We start from the raw sequence: 20,722 nt of genomic DNA on the forward strand, positions 1-20,722 counted from the left end.
TATTTCTGGGTGACTTCAACACCCAGCACCCTGGCTTCTCCGGGATCTTCACCCCATTCCACTGCAGCCCCCAGCCCCATGGCCCCCCACCCTGCACCTCACCATACCGAGAACTGGTTCACAGGGACTCTGGCCACAGCATCCTGCCCCTCGAGCTCTCAGGTACTTTGAGGACCCCTGCCCTCCCCACCCCGGTTCCTGTAGCTCCAGCTGCTATTCCTCATCCTCCTTCCTCTCAGGCCTCTGTTCTTTTCCATGTCCTTCCAGCTGCAGCCCCTCTTCTCTTCCTAGTGTGTCCTTCCTGTGGCCTGAGCCATGCCCGCAGGCTGCTGATGCCGGGCGCTCACTCCCGCAGCCAGACCAGGATAGATAGCTGTGGGCTTCCGGAGTCCGTGCTCAGATGCCCCATAGATCCCTCAGGCTCCTCTGTCTGCTATCTGCTCGGTATGTCACCCCATCTGCCCGGCTACGCGAGCGGAGGCCCCTCTCAATCGTTCCTCAGCGCTGGTCAGATTTTCAGTCTTAACCTTTCCACAGTCTACATTCCTCTGAACCCTGGGCACTTCTTTCCATCCCAGAAACCTGCTAAAACAGAACTGATCCAGGGCAGAGGTAGAAGCCTGGGAAGGAGACTCTGAGAAAGGATGGCAACGCCAGTGGTCTCGCCAGACTTCACGAGAGTTGGGTGCGGGCATCAAAACCAGCAGTCTTGGGGGGCGGGTGTCAGTCTGGCCCCAGCCATCAGCAGGGAGGCGCGAGGTGATGTCTGAGGTTATTCAAGGAAGGCGGGAGAAGCTCATTTTAGGTGGTGAAGAGTTAAAACAATTAGAAGCAGCCACTCACCTTCAGAGACCAGCTCTGGGGTGGGGGAGAGCTGGAGGACCACTGCTTTTGTGTTGGAATTCTTCGGACAGTGCGTTTTTTAAATTAAGCATTATGAGTCCCAAACTTTAAAAAACATATATTTAAAACGAAAACCAATGAGGACCCTTTCGTGCACTTCTCACCCACCTCCTGTGCCCCCTTCCGGAACCCTGGCACTCCTAGAGTACCTGCAGCGTCTTGGTTGGGGAGCAGGGCTTCCTTGGCAAGGTGCTTCAGGCTCCTGCATACCCCTGAACTCCCCCTCTGTGGGCTTCATCCCACCTGCTACGTGTGAAAGTTGGCCTACGAAAAGAGCACCTTTTCCAAGTGTACCGGGTTGCGTAGGGACCCCCATCCCCAGGTTGCTGCTGTGTCAGTTGCTGGAATCTAGTGAGACACGCCGGGGGGCTCTGGTGCAGGCCTGGCCATGAGGTCGAGGCTCAGGGAGAGACTGCTTGTGCAGGAAGAGCGATCTGTGAGCTGGCAGAGGCAGTTGGAGGGGTCAGGCCAGGCCTGATGGCGGGCAACTGAACACGAGGCGGGTCAGCAGTGCCTCTGCCATGAGCCCCATGTTAGGGTCCGAGGCAGAAAAAAATAGAATGCTCTCACCTACCCTTGGACAGGCGGCTGGCCCCAGTGTCCGGCAGGAGCAGGACCACGAGGAAGCAGGAGAGGTCGGTCTGTGGCCGAAGTGGCGGTGGTGGCCAGCAGGAGAAGAGGGAGGCCTGTGGGGGACAGCCGATCCACGGGAGGGGCCGTGCCGCTGGTGTGTGGGTATCGGGAAAAGAAGCAGGTGCTCGTCTGAGAAGGTGGGAGCCGTGGTCCCGAGGGGCAGCAGCCTGCAGAGGGGGCTGGAGCAGTGGGCGGGGGGCAGCAGGGGCCGCAGGCTAGCGGACAGGATGGCCCGGCTCACAGATACATGGGAGGTGTTTCGGGGCTTCCAGACTTTGCAAGAGCTGGGGTTTTGTGTCTGCAAAAAAAAAAGCAATGCGTGCGTCTTGCCAAACTGATCGCAGCTGTCGTTGAAGCTTGGGTGCTGAGAGGATTCCTCAGGAACTTGGGGACTCTTGATAAGAATGAATGGTGGGTACTGTGTAGACAACTTCTGGTGACCAGATGCTAAATATCAAAGAGTCTGGCTCCTGTCTGAGTGGCTGCTGACCAAGGGTGGAGTGAATCAGTAGGACAGTAGTTCTCAACCCTGGCTGCACACTGGAATCTTTGGGGGGAGGTGGGGGGTTGTTTCCAGTGACAGATTCCTGGGTCCCACTCCCAGAGATTGTAATTGAACTGGTCTGGGGTGCAACCCAAGCATCTGGAGTTTTTGAGTCCGCTAATGCGCAGCCAAAAAGGGGAGAACCACTGAATTGGGAGGTTCAGTTGCCCGTCTGTGATTCGTGTACGTATCAGCCTTCAACGGAGGTGACCCGTACATGCTGGGATAGGATCCAGCAGGGGACAGGGGGACGCTGGATCTTCCCAGAGAAACCTCCTAGACTTGTGGAAGGTGATTAAAATGTCAGCCCGGCCGCTTCCTATGGGTGTGCTTGGTGCGACCGGGAGGCCTGCTGTGTGGGTTCAGAATGCAGTTGCCCTGCTAAGTTGATCCTTGCTGGAGACAAGTGAACTGTAGCTCACGAGCCGGGCCACATGTGTCTCTTAGTTCGATGTGTTTCCTGAAAACCTCGTGGGCTCCCCGGGGCTCAGTGTGACCACAGTTCTGCAGTCAAAGAAACAGTCCATTAACCAAGTATAATAAAGAAATAAAGCCTAGTATTTACCTGCTCCCCAACCAAGTAAAGAATATTAAAGGGGGTTTGATTCCCAACTCCCAGCAGCACATCTTCAGGTCCTCTTCCTCTTTTCTTCAGCTCCCATCACGCCCACTCCCTAATGCCTTGGAACTTCCCACTTCTCGCTTTCCAGGCCGTGCATGCAGACTCTCATCTTCACCACTCTGTTTCCCATTCCACCGTTCCTTTTCCCTTCCCAGCAGATCTCAAGCCTCTTCGAACAAAAGGCCCTTTCCTGGCTTGGGTCCGGGTCTCTGCTCCTATCCCTCTACACTCCCCACCTGCACACTCAGTTCCCCTGACTGTGGATGGAAGCCCAGCAGTGGTGCTCCTCTCGTGAGTGGGGAGGGGGCAGGAGGACTTCCTGCACCAGAGCCTCTTGTGCTGATTGCCCTTTTGTTAAACCTCGGTCTTTAGAAAAATCTTTCGTAAGCGCACTGGTACTTCCTGGCCGTGTTGCTGGGATTTAAGGCAGGGAGGGCGCTTAAGTGGATGGGCCGGCTGGAGTTCAGTGGAAGGTGTTCTAGCGAGATCATCCCCATGCGCTGGCTGCATTTGACAGGAGTCCCCAAGGGTGAGGAGGAAGCTGAAAGGAAGAAGAGTCCGGGCTGGAAGTTCCAGACTTCCCGCCGTTGACCAGCTCGGCAGAAGGGGATGATCCTTTCTTTAAGGGAGCTGGATGAAAGACATTGCACCACTATAAAAGAGAAAATGACCCCAGGACAGTGGGAGGCCGTAAAAATGAGATTCTCATGGCCATCATAAATGACCCTGGTATGAAGATGGAGCTAGCCTAAAGACGCAGCTCTGCTGCTCTCCAGGGAGCTCAAATCTGGGAAGAGGATATCCGAAGAGGTGACCAGGGCTCTAAGGCCTGAGAAGACATTCCAGAAGGAAGGAGACAGGTGGAGGCACTCAGGACCACTGCACAGGCTTTTGCAGTTACGTTGGGAGCAAAAAGAGGAAGAAAGAAGAGAATGCTCCGTGTGCCATGTCAGCAGGTGGCAGAGAGGACTTGGGAAAAGGGACAGCTCTTCAGCTCCAGAGAGGACACAGCAAGAGGAGTCCAGCTCTTTCCACCAGCCCAAGTGCAAGAGCAAGGTCTGGAAGGCTGAAGATAAAAAAAACCTGGATTTTTCCCTCGGGGGAGGAAGGTGGCGTCTCTGGTCCACCAGCCAACAACTTGGAGGAAGACACCTGTAGAGGGCTCCTTACAGGGAGGAAAGGGAGCTGGGACTGGGAGACAGAAGACTCAGAGCAAGGCATGCAAAATAAACCTTTGATGCGTGGCCAAATCGAGGATACGGATATGCCAGGCATTTGACCAAGACTTTAATTAGGGCCTATGTGTAGAATCCCCTTACTCCCAGGCTTCTGTAAGCAACACCAGCTCTAGGTGGATTCATAGTGAATGTCTTTTCTATCAGTGACTGGGAGGAAGTTGGTGAGCCTGGGGTAGGGCTATGAAAAGCAAAAAGAGTAAGAATCAGGCACTCCTAGGAAAATCCAGCACATTGTACCTGTGCTTAGTAATGACTTCGCTCTTGGCTGAAGTTTTGTTAAAATGTTTCACCTGGAGAGTAAGAGGGCCTAAACCCGTGCTCATTCTCTCCCGAGCCAGGGACATTAGCCAGAAGCCAGCATTCGTTCTTCAGATAGCCCCGGAGGAGGCCAGCATCATCACCCTGCTAGAGGCAGTCCGGAAATATGAAGGACCCGAGGTCTGCTCTGGACTCTGTCCCAGCAGTACTCCCAGCCCTGTGACACGTGGCCCTGTGGCATCAGCCATGTCCTTTCCTCCTGGTCTCTGGCTAACATCCGCAGGTGGCATCCCCGGGAAGCTCTAAGCAGGCCACCAAAGACACCTGGGTGTGGCACCTGGTGGATGCTGAGCAATTCACTTTAGGGAGAGGCTCTACCGCCCTCCAGCCGCAGCCCTTTGGGAGCCTCACAGAGTTAGAGCCCTTCCCTCACCCCTGAGGCCTTTCGAACTGTTTTTGCCTGGGTGCTGGAGAGAACAGGGCCTTGGGTGCCCAGGTTAGAGGATCCCCGGGCCTGAGGCTTCTCTGAGCAGCCGGCTCCTGGATGCTAAATGACAAAGGGCCTCCGGGCCCTGAGACTTCTCTCTCCATGGCTCTTGCTTCTGGGTTCTGTGTGTCCACGTTGACGTGGCGTTCCTGAGGCTGAGTGGCCCTCCCCTCCCCCTCTGTGTAGGACACTGGGGCCCAGGCTGGCCATGGGGACAAGAAGAGCCAGGCTCCTGGCCCCTTCCAGAGAAACATCGGAGGTTTGAGATGAGCCTCCTTCCTCCTGTCCCAAGTTCAGGGTGTTTCTTCTGAGTCTGTTGAGAGAGAAGGGAGCAGCAGACCCCTCCAGCCCCGCCCACCACAGCAACAGCCCCTTCCCTGAGCTTCCCTGCCCAGCACCATGCCCCCAGGTGCACACTCACTCACATATGCTCACATTCCCACACAGTTGTCAACACCGGTTCACAAATTCACACCTGATGCACACATTTGACATTTGCATTCATTCCCATACTTGTGCTTTCACACACACACACACACACACACACACACAACTTGCCTGCATGATCTCAGTCTCTCACTCCTACTCACTACTGCGTGGTTCACCCGTGGCTCTCACGTACACACACATCCACTCATGTGCACACATCCTCATGCACACACTCAGACACACACCTTCCCCTTCCCAATACCCTGCTCTCCCTCATGTGCGTGCAGATTCCCCCAAACATACCAGCTTGCTCGTGTCCCCACGCTCACGCCATGCACACACACACACGCTCACGGGCACATGCTCGCATTGCCACCATGCACCCTCGCCCTCTGGCCCCCTGACCTGTTGGTTTTTCTGTGTTGCAGTCCTCCCGAGAGCTGGATGACAGCAGCAGCGAGTCCAGTGACCTCCAGCTGGAGGGCCCCAGCTCCCTCAGGGTCCTGGACAAGAGCCTCGCCGACCCCCAAGCAGAAGACAGGCCCCTGGTTTTCTTTGACCTCAAGATTGACAGTGAAAGTGGGTTCTCCAATGGCCACCCCCACCCCTTTCTAGCTTAGTCTCTGAGTCCCCGAAATAAGCGCAGGCAGAGGCTGTGTTCCGGGCCCGGGAGAGCCCAGAGCTCTGGCCAGTGCCACAGCCAGAGGGCAGGCAGAGCACTGCATCCCCCCTGGGACTCCAGCTGTCCCGCTTGGCTGATGGAATAAAGACTTCTGCCTCAAGCAGCGCCTGAACGCATGAGGCAGCGCCTCCGTGGGCTCACCTCTGACCAGCGCTTCTCTTAGAGAGCCCTGGCGACACACCTCTAAACAGAAACAACATGACGTGGGAAGTCACCACGATGAGGCCAGCAATGCAAGCAAGGCCTTAAGCCCTGACTGCAGCATTCTGAGTACAGAGCCCATTCCGCAGGTGGGCCGCACAGGGAGGCTGACAGCCAAGATCATGGAGAAAGATGACCCCTTCTCCCAGAAGCCCCTCAGCGCCCCGAGGTGCTTACCTGCAGTGCCCTTCACTGAACCTGGAGGGCCCGGCCTGCCCTGTGGCACAGTCCCAGCACGGGGCCAGCCCAGCCAGGCAGAAGTGGTGCTGTAGGCCTAGGACAGGGAAGTCATTTGCAGACCTCACAGGGCAGCTCTGAGCCACGTTCCGAATGGAGTAGATTGGGCAGGTGGGCCGTGTGTCCCAGGGCTCTGACCGGCCAGGAGTCTTGGCTCAGTGATCGATGGGATTGGAGGCTGGGGCAGGGAGCAGAGGATGCAGGGGAGACAAAGAGGGCCCCTGAGTGTAGGTGGGTGAGGCTAACAGAAGGCAGACAGGAGGGACCTGGCTCTAAACTGGCAAAGTCTGGGGCAGGTGGCAGGGTCAGGGGCGTGGGGCGGAGCTGGACTCCCAGCAGGTGAGTGGGGGGTGTTTGGAGAGCAGCCAGCTTTCGCCTTCTGCCCCCTGACCCCACGAGAGCCAGGGTAGAGCTACGTTTGGAGGCTGATGTGTGGTTCCTGCCGGCAGGCCCCAAGGTGGGGTCTCTGTGTGGTGGGACAGTAACCCCAGAGTTCCTGCTGCTCCCGCCCCGTGCCGCCCCCCCCCCCCCCGCCACGCCCCTGGGGCCTCACCCTGCCCTTCTCTCCTGCCCAGCCCAGAAGATTAGCCAGCTGGCGGCCGTGAACCGGGAGAGTGAGTTCCGCGTGCTCATCCAGCCCGAGGCCTTCTTCAGCACGTACTCCAAGGCCGTCTCCCTGGAGGTGGGGCTGCAACACTTCCTTGGTTTTCTGGGCTCCATGGGCTGCCCCATCCTGGCCTGCTATAAGCTGTGGGGACCCGGCCTCCCCAACTTTTTCCGGGCCCTGGAAGACATGAACAAGCTGTGGGAGTTTCAGGAGGCCATCTCGGGCTTCCTGGCCACGCTGCCCCTCATCCGGGAGCGGGTGCCCGGGGCCAGCAGCTTCAAGCTCAAGAGCCTGGCCAAGACCTACCTGGCGAGAAACATGAGTGAACGCAGCGCCCTGGCCGCCGTGCTGGCCATGCGAGACCTGTGCCGGCTCCTCGAGGTCTCCCCGGGCCCCCTGCTAGATCAGCACGTCTACTCCTTCAGCAGCCTGCAGTGCTTCGCATCCCTGCAGCCGCTGGTGCGGGCGGCCGCCCTACCCCGCGCCCAGGCCCGCCTGCTGGCCCTCCACAACGTGAGCTTCGCCGAGCTGCTGGCCGCACACCGCCGCGACCCCCAGCAGGGCCTGCGGAAGTACGTCCGCTACCTGGGCCTGCCCCCCGCCTCGTCGCCCTCGGCCCAGCGCGCCGGCAGCCTGCAGGCTCTGAGCACCTACTTCAGAGGCCTGTCGGAGGAGCCCGTCTCCGCCGGGGCGGGAGGCATCGCCGCCCCTGTTGCCGGCCACAGCTTGGCAGAGAGGGTGTGCCAGCAGACCTGAGAGGAAGCCCGGACTGGCTTGGAATCTCTGGGGATGGGGAGGGGGTCCCTGAGCCAGCGCCCCCCTCAACCCACTGCCCATCACTGCATTCCCAGGTCCTGGCCCCCAGCACCCCGCTGTCATTTGGTCCGGAATCTGTTCTCTGGGACCAAATTCCCCGTCTCTAAAAACCCCACAGAGAGGGCGCCTGGGTGGCTCAGTTGGTTAAGCAACTGCCTTCGGCTCAGGTCATGATCCTGGAGTCCCGGGATTGAGTCCCGCATCGGGCTCCCTGCTCAGCGGGGAGTCTGCTTCTCCCTCTGACCCTCCTCCCTCTCATGCTGTCTCTCAGAAAAAAAAAAAAAAAAAAAAAACCCCACAGAGAAGGTTCCGAGTCCAAGCAAGTCCAAGTCCTAACTCCCCAGGGGCCACCAGATCCCCTTTCAGGCCTTGGGAGCACCCATGGGTTGGTTCCCTCGAGCCCTGGCCCCCTCTCCTCCAGGAGCTAAAACCAGGGGGTAAAGAAGGCCCAGCCTCTGGGCTGAGTGGCCCCCAGCCACCCAACCTGCCACTTCCGTGAGTGTCCCTGCAGCCTCTCCCTGACCTCCAGCCACTGCCCTAGGGGACCTGCTGACACCCCCCAGAGACCCTGCCCGCAACACCCCACAGGTACCCAAAGTGCCTTTCAAACCAAGCCGCTGTCATGAGTTTGGGTTCTCCCACCGTCTGCCTGTCTGAAGGCCAGCTCTCTGTTCACTGCTCTGGGGACAAAAATGCATTTTCATCCCCAAAGAGCCTCATATCTGCAGAGACAGAAGCTGCTGCTTCATGCCTGTCCCTCCTTCCAAAGTCTGACCCTTCCGAGCTTGCTTCTTTCCTTCTGGCTGCACGGACACCTCCCCTTAGTCAGGCTTCGCTCTTCGGCCCTCAGGCCACCAGCCCCTCTCAGCATGGCTTTTGCTCTCTCTGCGCTGCTCACCTCAGCCCCACTGAGGAATGTCCTCTAACCCAGCGCCGCGTGCCACATACACCAGGGGCCCGCAGCGTTGGCATCCCCCGGGAGCCTCTACCCCAGACCTCTGGAATCAGCATCTCTGAGGTGGGCCCAGCAGGCTGGTTTAGCACGTCCTTCAGATGAATCTGACACCCACTAAGACTCAGAACCAGTACTCTGATAGACTGCTCCCCGAAAGCGCAGCAGGGTGGAGTAGCAGAGCAAGTCCTGGGCCCGACTGGGCACATGGAGGGTGACCTAGGGAAAGACCCCTTCCTGAGCTCCAGCATCTCCACCCACTAAATGGGCTCCCGTCCAGCTCTGCCGTTCTGGGATTTTAGACATGGACCGAAGCCACCGAGGCAGCGGGCAGGACAGTTTTCAACTTAAACCCTAGCTCTCAGCCCCAAGCTAAGGCCCCCAGCCTTGTGGTCACACCAGAGGTCAGCGGCAGAACAGAGGCAGGTCAGGGCCTTCCCTCTGACCAGCAGAACCACTGTCCCTGTCCTGCTCCTCTCCCTTCCTTCTTCCTTGGCTCCTGCCACCAGGACACAGCCCAGGCCTCCAGCCTCCATTGCCCGAGCTTTCACAGGGGTGAGGTCCGCGTGCCCACACCTCAGCCCCCAGCCAGCAGGTGCCCTGCAGATACACTGAGGGATTGCATGGGAACTGGCTACCACAGTGGGAGTGCTGGGCGACTAGTGAACTCTGATGCATTTAAAATAGGATTCAAGTTCAAAGCAAGTGTTGACTCAGAAGCTGCCGTGGGAACAGGCTGATGGGGCCGCAGCCTAGCTGTGATAACCGTCTCGGCAAGTGCAAAGCAGCACCTGGGCCACCGCTCATATCCTCGTCCCTCAGCCTCGCCCTGACCTGCGCGGCGCCCACTGGCTTCCAGCCCCGCCGTGCTTGCTACCTGCAGAGTGCTTGACCACAGGTTTTATAACAAAGGGCTGTTCTGCCCTCTCTCCGTTTAGCAGCCTCTAATAAAGATGTGAATGTTCGAAGTCTGATGCACCAATCCAGCGCTGCTCAGCCCACCCCAGCAGCCACCGAGCAGCCTCTTGCCTGGGGAAGAGGATATGTTCCCGGACATGGAAGAGCTGCCCTTCGTCACATCCTTTCGGGACTCAGCAGAGCTGAGAGCCCCTTGTTGTTCAGTGCTGGGGGCCTCACAGATGTGAGCTCCCCCATTCCAAAGGGGGAGACCCAAGGTGGGCCTGTCGGGGATCATCTCCCCAAAGGAGAGGCACATGGAGGGAAAGAAGCACCAGTTTCACAAATTACCCCCTAGAGGGCGTCTGGAGCCAGAGACGGGTGTCTGTCATCTCTGCTCCCTGCTGGGTAATCTTGCACCCCTGTGTGTGTCCCCAGAGTCACAGATGGTAAAATCCCCAACAATGGAGAGGGGAGCCCAGGACATTAGCGATGTGTAATTAACATGCCACTGTCCAGGGTGTCACCAACGGAATCCACGTTAGTACGTGCAGGGATTCCCACGGCAGGGGCAGTGTCGGGGGACTGGCCCTCCCCAAGCCTGGGTGAGCAGCCCGGTGATGTCACTGGATCAGTGCCACCACCCTTAACCCCACCTACCTGCCCCAGATGCCCAAATTCCAGTCCTGGAGTTTTAGTCTCTAAGAGCAAGTTCAAATAGATCCCCTGTGCCTCATGTTTGAATTCTATCTCAGATTCACCCATGTCAGCTAACCATGAACTTGCTGGGCTTGAAGTCAGGACACTGAGTTTCAATCCTCACACCACAGCCTCTGACTGGTCTGGTGTGTCCAGCTCACTGATGCATGGGCTCTGGCTCTGTCAAATGGGATCATATCGATCATTTTTCCCTCACAGGCTCCTGCATGAACCAATGAGAGAATGTGGAAATAGGTTTTTAATATATGAAGAACCACACAAACATAAGATCTTATTTTACAGACAACCAAGATGACAGTTTTATTGCTTCATAAGTTACAAGAAATTAATAGATCTTAGCTCTTAGCAAAAAATATACATGGGCTTGGCTTCAGGGAATAAAAAACAAGAGCAGAGCAGACAATTGTGGGGGTCCAAGGGAGTCAGGGAGAAGAGCAGAGGAGTTGACCTTGGAGTGGCTGAGAAGTGGGTGGCTCTGTGTCCCCAGCACACCCAAATGGGGGATTTCAGCCTCACGTACCTGAAGCAGAGAACAGCCTTCCAGTGACACAGCTCAGCCGGGGCCAGCCCTACCTGCTCTGGTGCCTCCTTCTGAGGCCCAAGGGCTCACACCCCCAGGAACCCGGCCCCCTCCCCCATCCCTCCTTCTCCAGTCCCCACCTGCCCCACTTCATCCTTATTCCTACCCAGACTCGCTCTGACGCCTAGTGCCTACCCTGGCAATTCTCCCTCTCTCAGAGTTTACCCAGCACCCTACAGCTCCCAGCAGGCCCAGCCCTTCTTCCTGGATCCTCTGACCTCAGGCTTGTGTCCACCCCACAGCCCACGTGTCCCCAGCCCCTGTGCCTACCCGCCCCGGAGGGAAGGGAGCCGAGCTGGAGCTGCTCTCAGACTCAGCCAGCAGGGGGCGCTGCAGCCCCGCCTGGCCCTGCGATAAGGCGCAGCTCCAGTAGGTGGGGAGTGGAGGGGCGTGGGGCTTAGGCTCCCGAAGCGCTCAGAAGCGCTCAGTCTTTTCGGAAGCGCCCGGCACGCTGCGGGTGGTATAGGACGCAGCTTCAGGTAGATGGTGCGTGGAGAAGCAGTTCAAGAACGTCAGCCGTGTTGTGTTCATTTTAACATTAGAGAAAAATATAACCAGCATATCAAAACGGTGATTTCTGGAATATAGTTGCTCAGAATGATGCTAAAGTAGAATTATTTAAAGGTCTAATTTAAGGACAAATATTAGGTAACCACAAGCTCAGGAGGCACACAAGTATAGCAAACCTTGTGACTTAATTTGGGGAAATCCTGGGTTACCTACCCATGGAATTAGGATGAGGGTTAGAGCTAAAGTCAGGGCCCAGGTTAGAACTGGGGTAAGGATGGGGTGGGGTTAGAAGTTGGGGTAAAGCCTCAGGTTAGGATTTGGGGTATATAAAATTTAGGGGCACATTTGGTGATGAAGGTTAGCAATGGAGTTAAGAATCAAAAGGAACAGAATTAGAGTCACTCTTGAGGCTATAGATAGATCACTTTAGCAGCTGAAGAGTCCATGAAACTGTGGAGGGGCAGGAGCTTCTGAGAACCCCCTCATATGGCCCCCTGAGTGTGGTCTGCCTCCCTCCCCAGCATCCTCTTCTAAAAGCACCCCTCAGGGGTGCCTTGGTGGCTCAGTCAGTTAAGCATCTGCCTTCAGCTCAGGTCATGATCCCAGAGTCTCAGGATCGATCCCCAAGTCCGAGCCCCACATTGGGCTCCCTGCTCAGCAGGGGAGTCGGCTTCTCCCTCTCTCTCTCTGCCCCTCCCCCTGTTCGTGTTCTGTCTCTCAAATAAATAAATAAATAAAATCTTTTTAAAAATTAAAATAAAATAAAAGCATGTGCAGGCGTTCCGCCTGAGCTCACTGAACCCTGGGTGGGGAGGCACAACCATGGTCCAATCCGGGAGTGAGGGCCTCCAGCTCGAGCTGATGAATACTGCCCCCAGCGGACACAATTGGAAGGTAACTGTGTGCTTTCTCAATGTTTCTCCATGCGCTTTCTTAGCACAGGTAATCTCCTGCAGTCTTGCCAGCACCCCTCTGCGGTTACGTCATCACCCTCTTTCTGCAGATGAACGCAGGGTGGGGGTGGGGAGCGGGAAGGTCGCGCACCTTGCTCAAGGTCATTAAACTTGTACGTGGCAGGGTTGGGGTCTACCCAGCAGGGCGCCTGTGTCTAGACTGGAGCCATCTGTAGCCCGCAGCTGCCGGGTGCACTGCCGCGCGGATGAGGGCTGGGGGCTGGGGGCTGGGGGAGGGGGTGGGGCGGCTCTCTGCCCTCTCCTTCCCGCACCCTCCTGGTCTGTTGGTCTCACAAGAGGTGAAATTCAAGCTTTAGAAAGCTAACATCCCAACATTCTGGTTCCAGCCCTTGAATTTCTACTAATTCTATCTTTTTTTTCTTTTAGAGCAGTGCTTCTCCAACCTTTTTATTTTTATTACCCCCATAAGGAGCCTCTTTAGACATACTCTTCCCTAGTCATGACCCTCCTCCAGTGTAATCTGAATACTACAGATACCCTGTAGACTCCTTAGGATTCTCTACATACAAAATCGTGTCCTCTGCAAATAGAGATCATTTTACTTCTTCCTTACACACATGTACTATATATCTGTTTATGTACTGTGGTCCTTTGGAGGGTCAGAAACCATCGAAATATCTAAGGTTGTTAGTGGAACCCCTTGAATCTATTTTCATCCTCTATGGGGTAATATTGTCTCCGATGAGAATGCATGACTTTGGGTAAGGCCCCATCCCCAGTTACAATGCAAGTAAGAAGAGTCCTTGGGGGGTATTAACCCCTCCACGTGGCTTAGTTCCTGGGTGGGAATGAGGTGGGAAGGGGCTGCAGGGAGCCGGTAGGGAACAGGAGCAGAAGTCTGTAAGGACACACTTGCCTGGAGCCTTGGTCCTGGGCTGAGCCTGGTGGCTGAGGCTGGGGCTTGGGGAGAGATGGAGACAGGGCCATCATTTAATTTTGTATCCAAATCCAGGTGTCAGCTCCAGACCCTTCAGATTTGATTAAAGCAGATGACTGAAGTGACTCTTTTGAGAGAAGGGTCTAGAATTTCAACTGAGACACCCCTTCTCAAAAACAAAACAAAACAAAAAACCAGAAAGTTTGGAAGTCTCTACCCATCTTTACAAAACACATTTGCTGACAAGTGGAGGGAAAATTCCTTCATTCTTGGCTCAAGGAACTTCCTTAAACTCAGCCCTGAGGAATTCTTTAAAGACCAGCTGCCTGGAATGTGCTAAAGTCAGTTTATAAATATAAATATCACAAACTTGATAGCCAAGCAGATTACAAAAGCTAGCTAGCTAACCTCAGAAATTTTCCACAAAGCTAGCCAGCCAAACAAGTGTGAGAGGACATAATGGTGAAATCCAGTGTCACCTGTCTGATTGTCTGAAACTGTTGACCAGATTGAGTGCAGAGGGCCTGGGTATCGAATTTTCCTGGCAGACTCTCTCCTGGAGTTCAATAGCTATACAGGCCTGGCTGAAACCAGAGCCGACTGATTCTACAATCAGATGAGCCAAGGAGGAGGCAGAGGGCAGGTGAGGCTGGGCCCGTGGTGGGGTCCTTGTTGAATCTGCTTGCAAGTGGGGAAGGGTGCTGGGTGGTTAGGACACGGGCTTTGGAGAGACCTGATTCATAATCCTATGTGACCTTGGACAAGCTACTTAGCCTCTGTGGTCTCATATGCAAATTGAGGGTGATAATACATACTTCAGAAATGATGAGGAATAACATACAAAAAGCACTAGATTTTGTGAATTGGCAACGCTGAATGAAAAATAAGTCTAGGGCGCCTGGGTGGCTCAGTTGGTTAAGCGACTGCCTTTGGCTCAGGTCATGATCCTGGAGTCCCGGGATCGAGTCCCATATCGGGCTCCCTGCTCAGCAGGGGGTCTGCTTCTCCCTCTGCCCTCTTCCCTCTCGTGCTCTCTGTCTCTCATTCTCTCTCTCTCAAATAAATAAATAAAATCTTTAAAAAAAGAAAAAAAAAAAAGAAAAATAAGTCTATATGTCCAGTACTCTAGAGAAGGCACTGTGCTGACCCCCAGAAAGCCCTATGGGCTTCTTCCCTTCATTGCCCTCTCCTCCTCCTCCTTTCCTCCTCCCCTCCCCTCTCTTTTTCTCCTCCCTCTCCTCCTTTCTTTCCCCTCCATTGCCCTCCCCATCCCTCTTCCTTCCTTTTCCTCTCCTCCCTCCCTCCTCCCCTCCTCCCTTCCCTCTCCCCTAACCTCCCCATCCCCTCTCTTTTTTTTTTTAAGATTTTATTTATTCATTTGACAGAGAGAGAGAGAGCAAGCCAGAGTGAGCACACAAGCAAGGGGAAGCAGCAGAGGCAGAGGGAGAAGCAGGCTTCCTGCTGAGCAGGGAGCCCGATACAGGGCTCCATCCCAGGTCCCTGGGATCATGACCTGAGCCAGACAGACACTTAACCGACTGAGCCACCCAGGCATCCCAACCAATCCCCTCTCTTTCACTTCCCCCCTTTCTCTCCCTTTCTCCCTCTCCTGATTCCAGCCCATTTAATATCTGAGAGATCCTATCCCCAACTACTTCTCTCGGTACTTCTGTCCCCACCTCTCCAAGCCTCAACTGTCTCCTCTACCCCTACAACAGTGACGACAGTGAGGTCACCCTGCAGGCTGGAGGCTGGAGGGATTTACTGCCGTCCTTCCCTGCTCAGCCCCCACCTGGCTACCAGACACAGCCATCTGCAGGAAGGTCGCTTTTGCAGCGCCAGCGGAGATGTGAGTTGGACGGAAGAGGTCCTGGGAGAAGCAAATAAATACATCAAGTTTCCAGCTGGGGCTGGAGATAAGGGCTCAGGGAAATGGGGCTGAGGCATTCACTGGCTCACATGCAGGGAAAACCTATTTGGAGCACTTCAAAGAGGACGCTGCAGAGAACTAGGGGAGGGGGCTGTCCCTCCTAGGAGGTCGCTGCGCTGGAAGGATGCTTCCTCCTTTTAGGTTTGGTAGGGACAGGCCTGAGAGCAAGAATGTGACTGATCTAAGCTCCTGTCCCAGCTGAGACAGGCAGGTGGAGAGGGATGTCTAGCCCCATGGCACAGGAAGGGAAACTGAGGCAAAGAAGGGCAAGAGACTTTCCCAAAGTCTCACAGAAAGTCAGTGGAAAAGCAGGGTCAGCCCCCTACTCCCTGGCCTCGTGCTCTGGATCCCCTTATACTGAATTGTACCTGGCTGTCCCCGAGACATGGCCATTAGAATTGGCCTCATCTGGGTGCAGAAGTGGATGTGCCAAGACCCACCAGAGGGAGGGCTGTCCTTCCTCCAAATCTCTGCCCCAGCCAGCTGCCTGGCAGGAGGTGTTCTCTCTCTCTGGGACATGCTGTTAGTAATCGGGACATGCTTCAGTTGAGGGCACAGCCTCAGTCTTTCCCAGGCATGGTAGGGCTCTGCTTCTGGTGCCCAAGAGCACTGGAGCGGGGTACAGGAGACCTGAGTGGGGGCACATTTCCCACCCAGAAACAGCCGTCAGAGAGGCCACCTCTGCTTGAGAGTCTCAAGGTCCTCTTAACCAGTGCTGGCCACCAAGCTCGGCCTGTCCTTGACCAGATTACCCTGGGAGGGCATCTCAGAGAAGCTTCATGCTGCTGGGACTCCCCTCTTGGCGTGTCTTCCTTCCAATAAAGTGAAGGGGTAGGGATAAGGGGACCTGCACCCAGGCCCCAAGCTCTGGTGCCCTGTGACGCTGGCCAGCTCCCTGTCTGTCCTCCCTCTGAGGCAGGTGCAGGCCCACAGACCCAGTCTTGGCCCCAGGTGACCCGCTGGAGCAGATGGAGCCTGTCCTGGGATGCCAGAAGCCCCAAGGTTCACACACCTGAGGAGACCTGAACATGCTGGGTGGGGGAGGGCACAGACGGACGGCATCCGCCTGGTTCACAGCTGCCCCCGTGCCGAGCATAGCACCTGGCAACATGGGGGAGGCTTGATTCTGGTTTGCAGAATGAAGGACATAGCAGACCCATTCCTGCATGCCCATCCCTTGGCTTCTGTGGGCTTGGTTTCTGACAGCTCACATCTGTGGCTTTCTTCCTAGGCCTGCCCTTCGGCTGCTGGAGCTGACTGCCCACAGGCACAGAGAGGGGGAAGTGCCTGGCATTTCCAACCCCGGGGGCAGCCCCTAGCCAATGTCTGACTGCTGTGCATCTCTGGAGGCCGAACTTTCCTGCCTAAATCAGTACAAACTCTGAGGTGTGATTTATGCCTAGAACTCCCCGGGATCAGGCCTAGGCTGAGACTTCCTGAAATCACACGCTGCCTTGGCTTCTTCCTCTTCTTCTCCTACTTCCCTTCTCGAACCCTGCCGGTTTCTGCTAAGAAATTTCCTCAATCACGGCTTGTGCATGAATCCTTGTCACAGCTCTGCTTCTAGGAAACCTTTTCCAAAAACAAAGGAAGAGCCTGTTGACAGTGAGAGACTAGATACCCCGGAGGAAATTTAGTTTATGCTGTGCTGCCAAGTGCCCCATCCTGCGCTGTTCTGGTTTGATGGGGACAGTGGATGAGAAGGCTCCGGGTGACCCTCTAGGAGCTTTCAGCCTGGAGCATGAAGGAGGAGGAGCCCCCCCACGCCCCTGAGCCCTGCCCTTGTGGTCTCTGACAGGGGCCACATGGGGAGCTCAGGAGGGTCTCAGAATACGTGTTTACTGTGACCTCTCTCCCCTGATGGCACCAGGCGATGGAGAATGGAGGGTCACAGAGCAGAGAGGAGTGGCCAGAACTGAAGAAGAGTCGTGTCTTGCTTCTGCATGCCCCCACCGGTCAGGGAGCCCCTGGCAGCCTTGGCATTTCTTCCTGGGCCTACACACCAGGCTCCGGAAATATGCAGTGATCAGATTTAATTTCTAATGATGTCTCTCACACACACACACATACACACACACACCCTGAATCCTACTATGTGAAGGGCCTTCAAGATGTGTTTTGTAGCCAGAGGACTCCCCCTGCCCTCAGAGCAATGCAGAGCAGTTTTGGGGGGCAGGGGGCGGTTAGCTCCTGGCTCAGGTGCGCTGATGATCTTGAAAGATGAGGCAGGTGCAGTGCAGTGGGAGGGAAAACAAAGAAATTGTCCAGGGACATGAGGAAGAAGGCAAGCAATGGTTCCCAGACTTTCCAAAGACTTCCTCCTGCAAGAAGCCTGGGCACAGGCCCCCTAGATGCTCCAACTCAACCTGCAAACTGGCTCCTTCTAAATCCACAGCACCCCAGAGCCAGGGTCTCAGAGATCAGCAGCACTGGAAGGGCCTCCGAGCTCACCCAGCCCACCCTCCTACCTTCGCAAGCATGGAGACCTAGAAGGAGAGAGGACAGGAGTCGCTTAAGGTCACACAAGGAGTTCTTGAACCTGGCAGCTTTGCACTCCTCCACATTCTCCAGAAGATCTGGGGACGATTCTTCCTCCTGTCTTCCACCTCGACAGCAAAGTGCCTCTCTTCCCTGCCATGGGACCCGGCGACGTGCTCAGGATTGGAAGTCATGTAGGAACATCTTTGAGTTCATAAACATCTCCTGTTCATAAATATCCAACTGAAGACTCAAGCTTCCTCGGCTCCCAAAATAGCTTTGGATCCCAGCACAGGCATTTCCAAGAACAAATTTTTATCATTTCAAGAATTCTGTGAAAGCAGAGAATTCTCTAGCTTGTATGGATACCTACCCCAGAGAGCTCCCTAATCCTGGCCACACACTGCGCCCGGATCCTAGTCACAGATGGTGGACATAGACTGGTCTAATCTCCAGATAAGGTGTCTCATGTGGTTTACTGTCTAATATGGTGTCTAGTATGGTTGATTATAATTATGGTCAGTTTCATTTCAGTTCATTTTGACACAATAGTAGATTACTCTGATCATACCACCACTTTTCTTTAAAGGGGATTTCTTGCCTGTCGATAATCTTGGGATCAACTCTTCAACATCCACTTCAGGGCTAGATGATTACTCTCAGCCAACCAATTCAATCCCCTTTACCACTGATTGGCTCAGAGATGAGAAGTCCTAAGCCAATAGGTGCCGATAAGACCCAAGGAGAGGCTGTGGTTTCTAGAAAGAGAATCCAAGTCTCTCTGTTCCACTACGAGTCCGTCACCTCAGCTGCTGCTGAAGCCCTCCAGTGACATCAAGGGACACGAGTCTCAGGCAGAAGCTCCGTTAAGGGTGGTAGAGGAGAGAGACAGAATCTAAGCCTGCTGATATCACTGGGCCACTGAAGCAACCAGCCCTGAAGCCAGCCCTGTTTCCTTTCCTCCCTGCAAGGAAACACGTCAAGATGGGAATTTTGTTGTCTGTGGAAGGAAAGCCTCCTTTACCCTGCTTCACCCTACTGTGCAGGCAGCCCGACGCCCCCCTCTGGAGATCCAGTCTTGCCTGGGCCGAGTAGAACAGCTAAGTATGTTGCCCCTCCCAGGCAGGAGTGTTGCCTGTTCCAGGCAGGAGTTCCCCAGCTTCAGCGAGACAAGCACAGACCCAGATAATTACATGAGATGCCACTGGAAGAGCTGTCGTTAATTTTGATGGCAATAAAGGGCCTTGCCAGCACGTTAAGCTAATTTCATGAAAGCACTAGGAGGAAGGTTGTGGACTGGATCCCAGATTATTAATAATGTCGAGCTTCATTTGAACCACTCAGGAAATTCCTCCCGTTGCCTCCAGCAAACTGCCACAGGTTGCTACTTTCCTCTGAAATCAACAGTCTTCCCATATGCAAATGTGGATTTTTTGTTGTTGCTGTTTTTCCCTGGAAAATAATTAAAGTCACAGAGCCCAATAAATACTTAAACAGATTGTGGTTTTAATTAAAAACCTTCCACCAGGGCTGCAGCTGCAGGTCTCTCTTTCCAAACAGGCACACTGATGACAGCTACAAGCATGAGAATCTGAGCTTCAGTATCTGCGACTAGAGATCTTTACCAGTCGTAATAGTAATTCTGATTGCTGCCTACGCCATAAGGAGTGAGGTGGGGAGGGAGTAAGGAGAGACATATTGGGGCAGGGCCAAGGTCCTTCTCCCTGGGGGGGAGGCAGGACACAACCATGTGGGCCTTGTAGCGGAACAGCTCATCATACCTGTACCCAACTCTGGAAGGCAGTAATAATGGCTAATACTGGCTACTGTTGAAAAAAAAAATAACTAATTTCTGAGCACTAAGTGCTAGTACCTAGGTGCTTTGCATGCATTGACTCATTTAATCCTCACAGCAACCTAATAAAATAGATATTCTGTTTATGTCCTTTTTCCCCCTGAGGCACAGAGACGTTAAGTAACTTGGTCAAGGTCACACAGCTAGTACCTGGCAGAGGCTGATGATAAAACCTTTCCTCCTAACCACTCCATTGAGTATGTATGAGGGGGAAGGAGAGATGGAAGGTGGGAGGGGTTATCACAAACAGGGACTGGTTTCCCAGAAGGGTGAGCTTTCTGCTGGAAATTGGAAAAAGAAAGCAGCTTCTTGGGGAGAGAGGTAGGAACACAGTGTGAAGGTGTGTCGGGAGGCAGGGGGACAGACTGCAGAGCTTCAAGGTGGGAGCGGGGAGTGTTTTGGAGATCCTGCCGGAGTGCAGCTGCGGGAATTATCTCCCGAGCCGGTTGCGATGCAGCGAGTATTTGATGCCCATCTGGGCCCTGGCTTTCTGACTTTCCGAAGCCTTCCCCCATCCCTTAAGTCACCCGCGTGCCAGTTGCAACTGAATCGTTCGCACAAAGTTACGTGTCCTAAACTTTTCATTAAACATTACTTCCGATCTCGCAGGGTTTTTTTTGTTGTTGTTGTTGTTGTTTGCCCCTCTTAGAGCCAACAGATTTTCTTTTTCAGATCTCGGACATTTTAGGTCCCTGACAAAGTCATAAGACTTAAAGGACTGTGTTCTAGAACCCTCCTAGAGGACTCAAAGAGAAAGCGCTCACCCCGCCCGGGGTGGGTGCGGGGTGTTGGTAAGGAAGGCATACAGGAAGGTTTCCTCCCTGGAGAACTAAGCCCATTGGATCGCGCCAGGGACTATTCGTTCAACGGGGATTCAGAGGGTGCCTATTGTGCCCTGGGTGCAGGGAGCACAATGGGGTGCGAAGCGGGGGCTGTGCCTGTGTTGGGCAGGGGAGAGGAGGTTGCACATTCGGGGTACGGAGACTGGGTGGGCATGAGAAGGAAAGCTTCGGTACCTGGGTAAGCGTCCCCTTCTCGGGAACATTGCGCCGCTGGACCGCAGAGCCGCGGAGAGCGCACAGCTTGGTGCGGGGCTCCAGCCTCCCGCAGCCATTGCCCCAGCCTCTGCGTCCGGCAAGCGGTGTCCAGCAGGGGGCGCTCACGAACCAGGCCTGGGACCCAGACCTTGCGTCCTCACAGCCGCGGAAACGACTGCGGGGGGGTCCACTGGGTTTCAACCCGCCCCACCTTCCGGACCGTCGGGGTCCGAGAAGTCGAAGTTAGAAGTCAAT

At 55.0% G+C, this 20,722-nt stretch overlaps 1 protein-coding gene across 6 annotated transcripts in view; it reads left to right on the forward strand.

The window, feature by feature from the left end:
- The window catches only part of PML (promyelocytic leukemia), a 39,149-nt gene extending 31,315 nt beyond the window's left edge, over positions 1-7,834 (forward strand). For 2 of the 6 annotated variants that reach the window (XM_032417363.1, XM_032417364.1), the window contains 2 exons: positions 5,543-5,693; positions 6,810-7,834. In XM_032417363.1, coding sequence (XP_032273254.1) covers positions 5,543-5,693; positions 6,810-7,597 — 939 coding nt within the window. In that variant the 3' untranslated portion in view covers positions 7,598-7,834. Of the gene's footprint in view, positions 1-5,542; positions 5,694-6,809 lie in introns of those variants that run through there. The other 4 variants (XM_032417367.1, XM_032417368.1, XM_032417371.1 and 1 more) reach the window with 4 other exon arrangements.
- Positions 7,835-20,722: the final 12,888 nt, after the last annotated feature.

Source organism: Phoca vitulina, unplaced genomic scaffold (assembly GCF_004348235.1).
Source record: "Phoca vitulina isolate PV1807 unplaced genomic scaffold, GSC_HSeal_1.0 scaffold20, whole genome shotgun sequence".
Taxonomy (NCBI): Eukaryota; Metazoa; Chordata; class Mammalia; order Carnivora; family Phocidae; genus Phoca; species Phoca vitulina.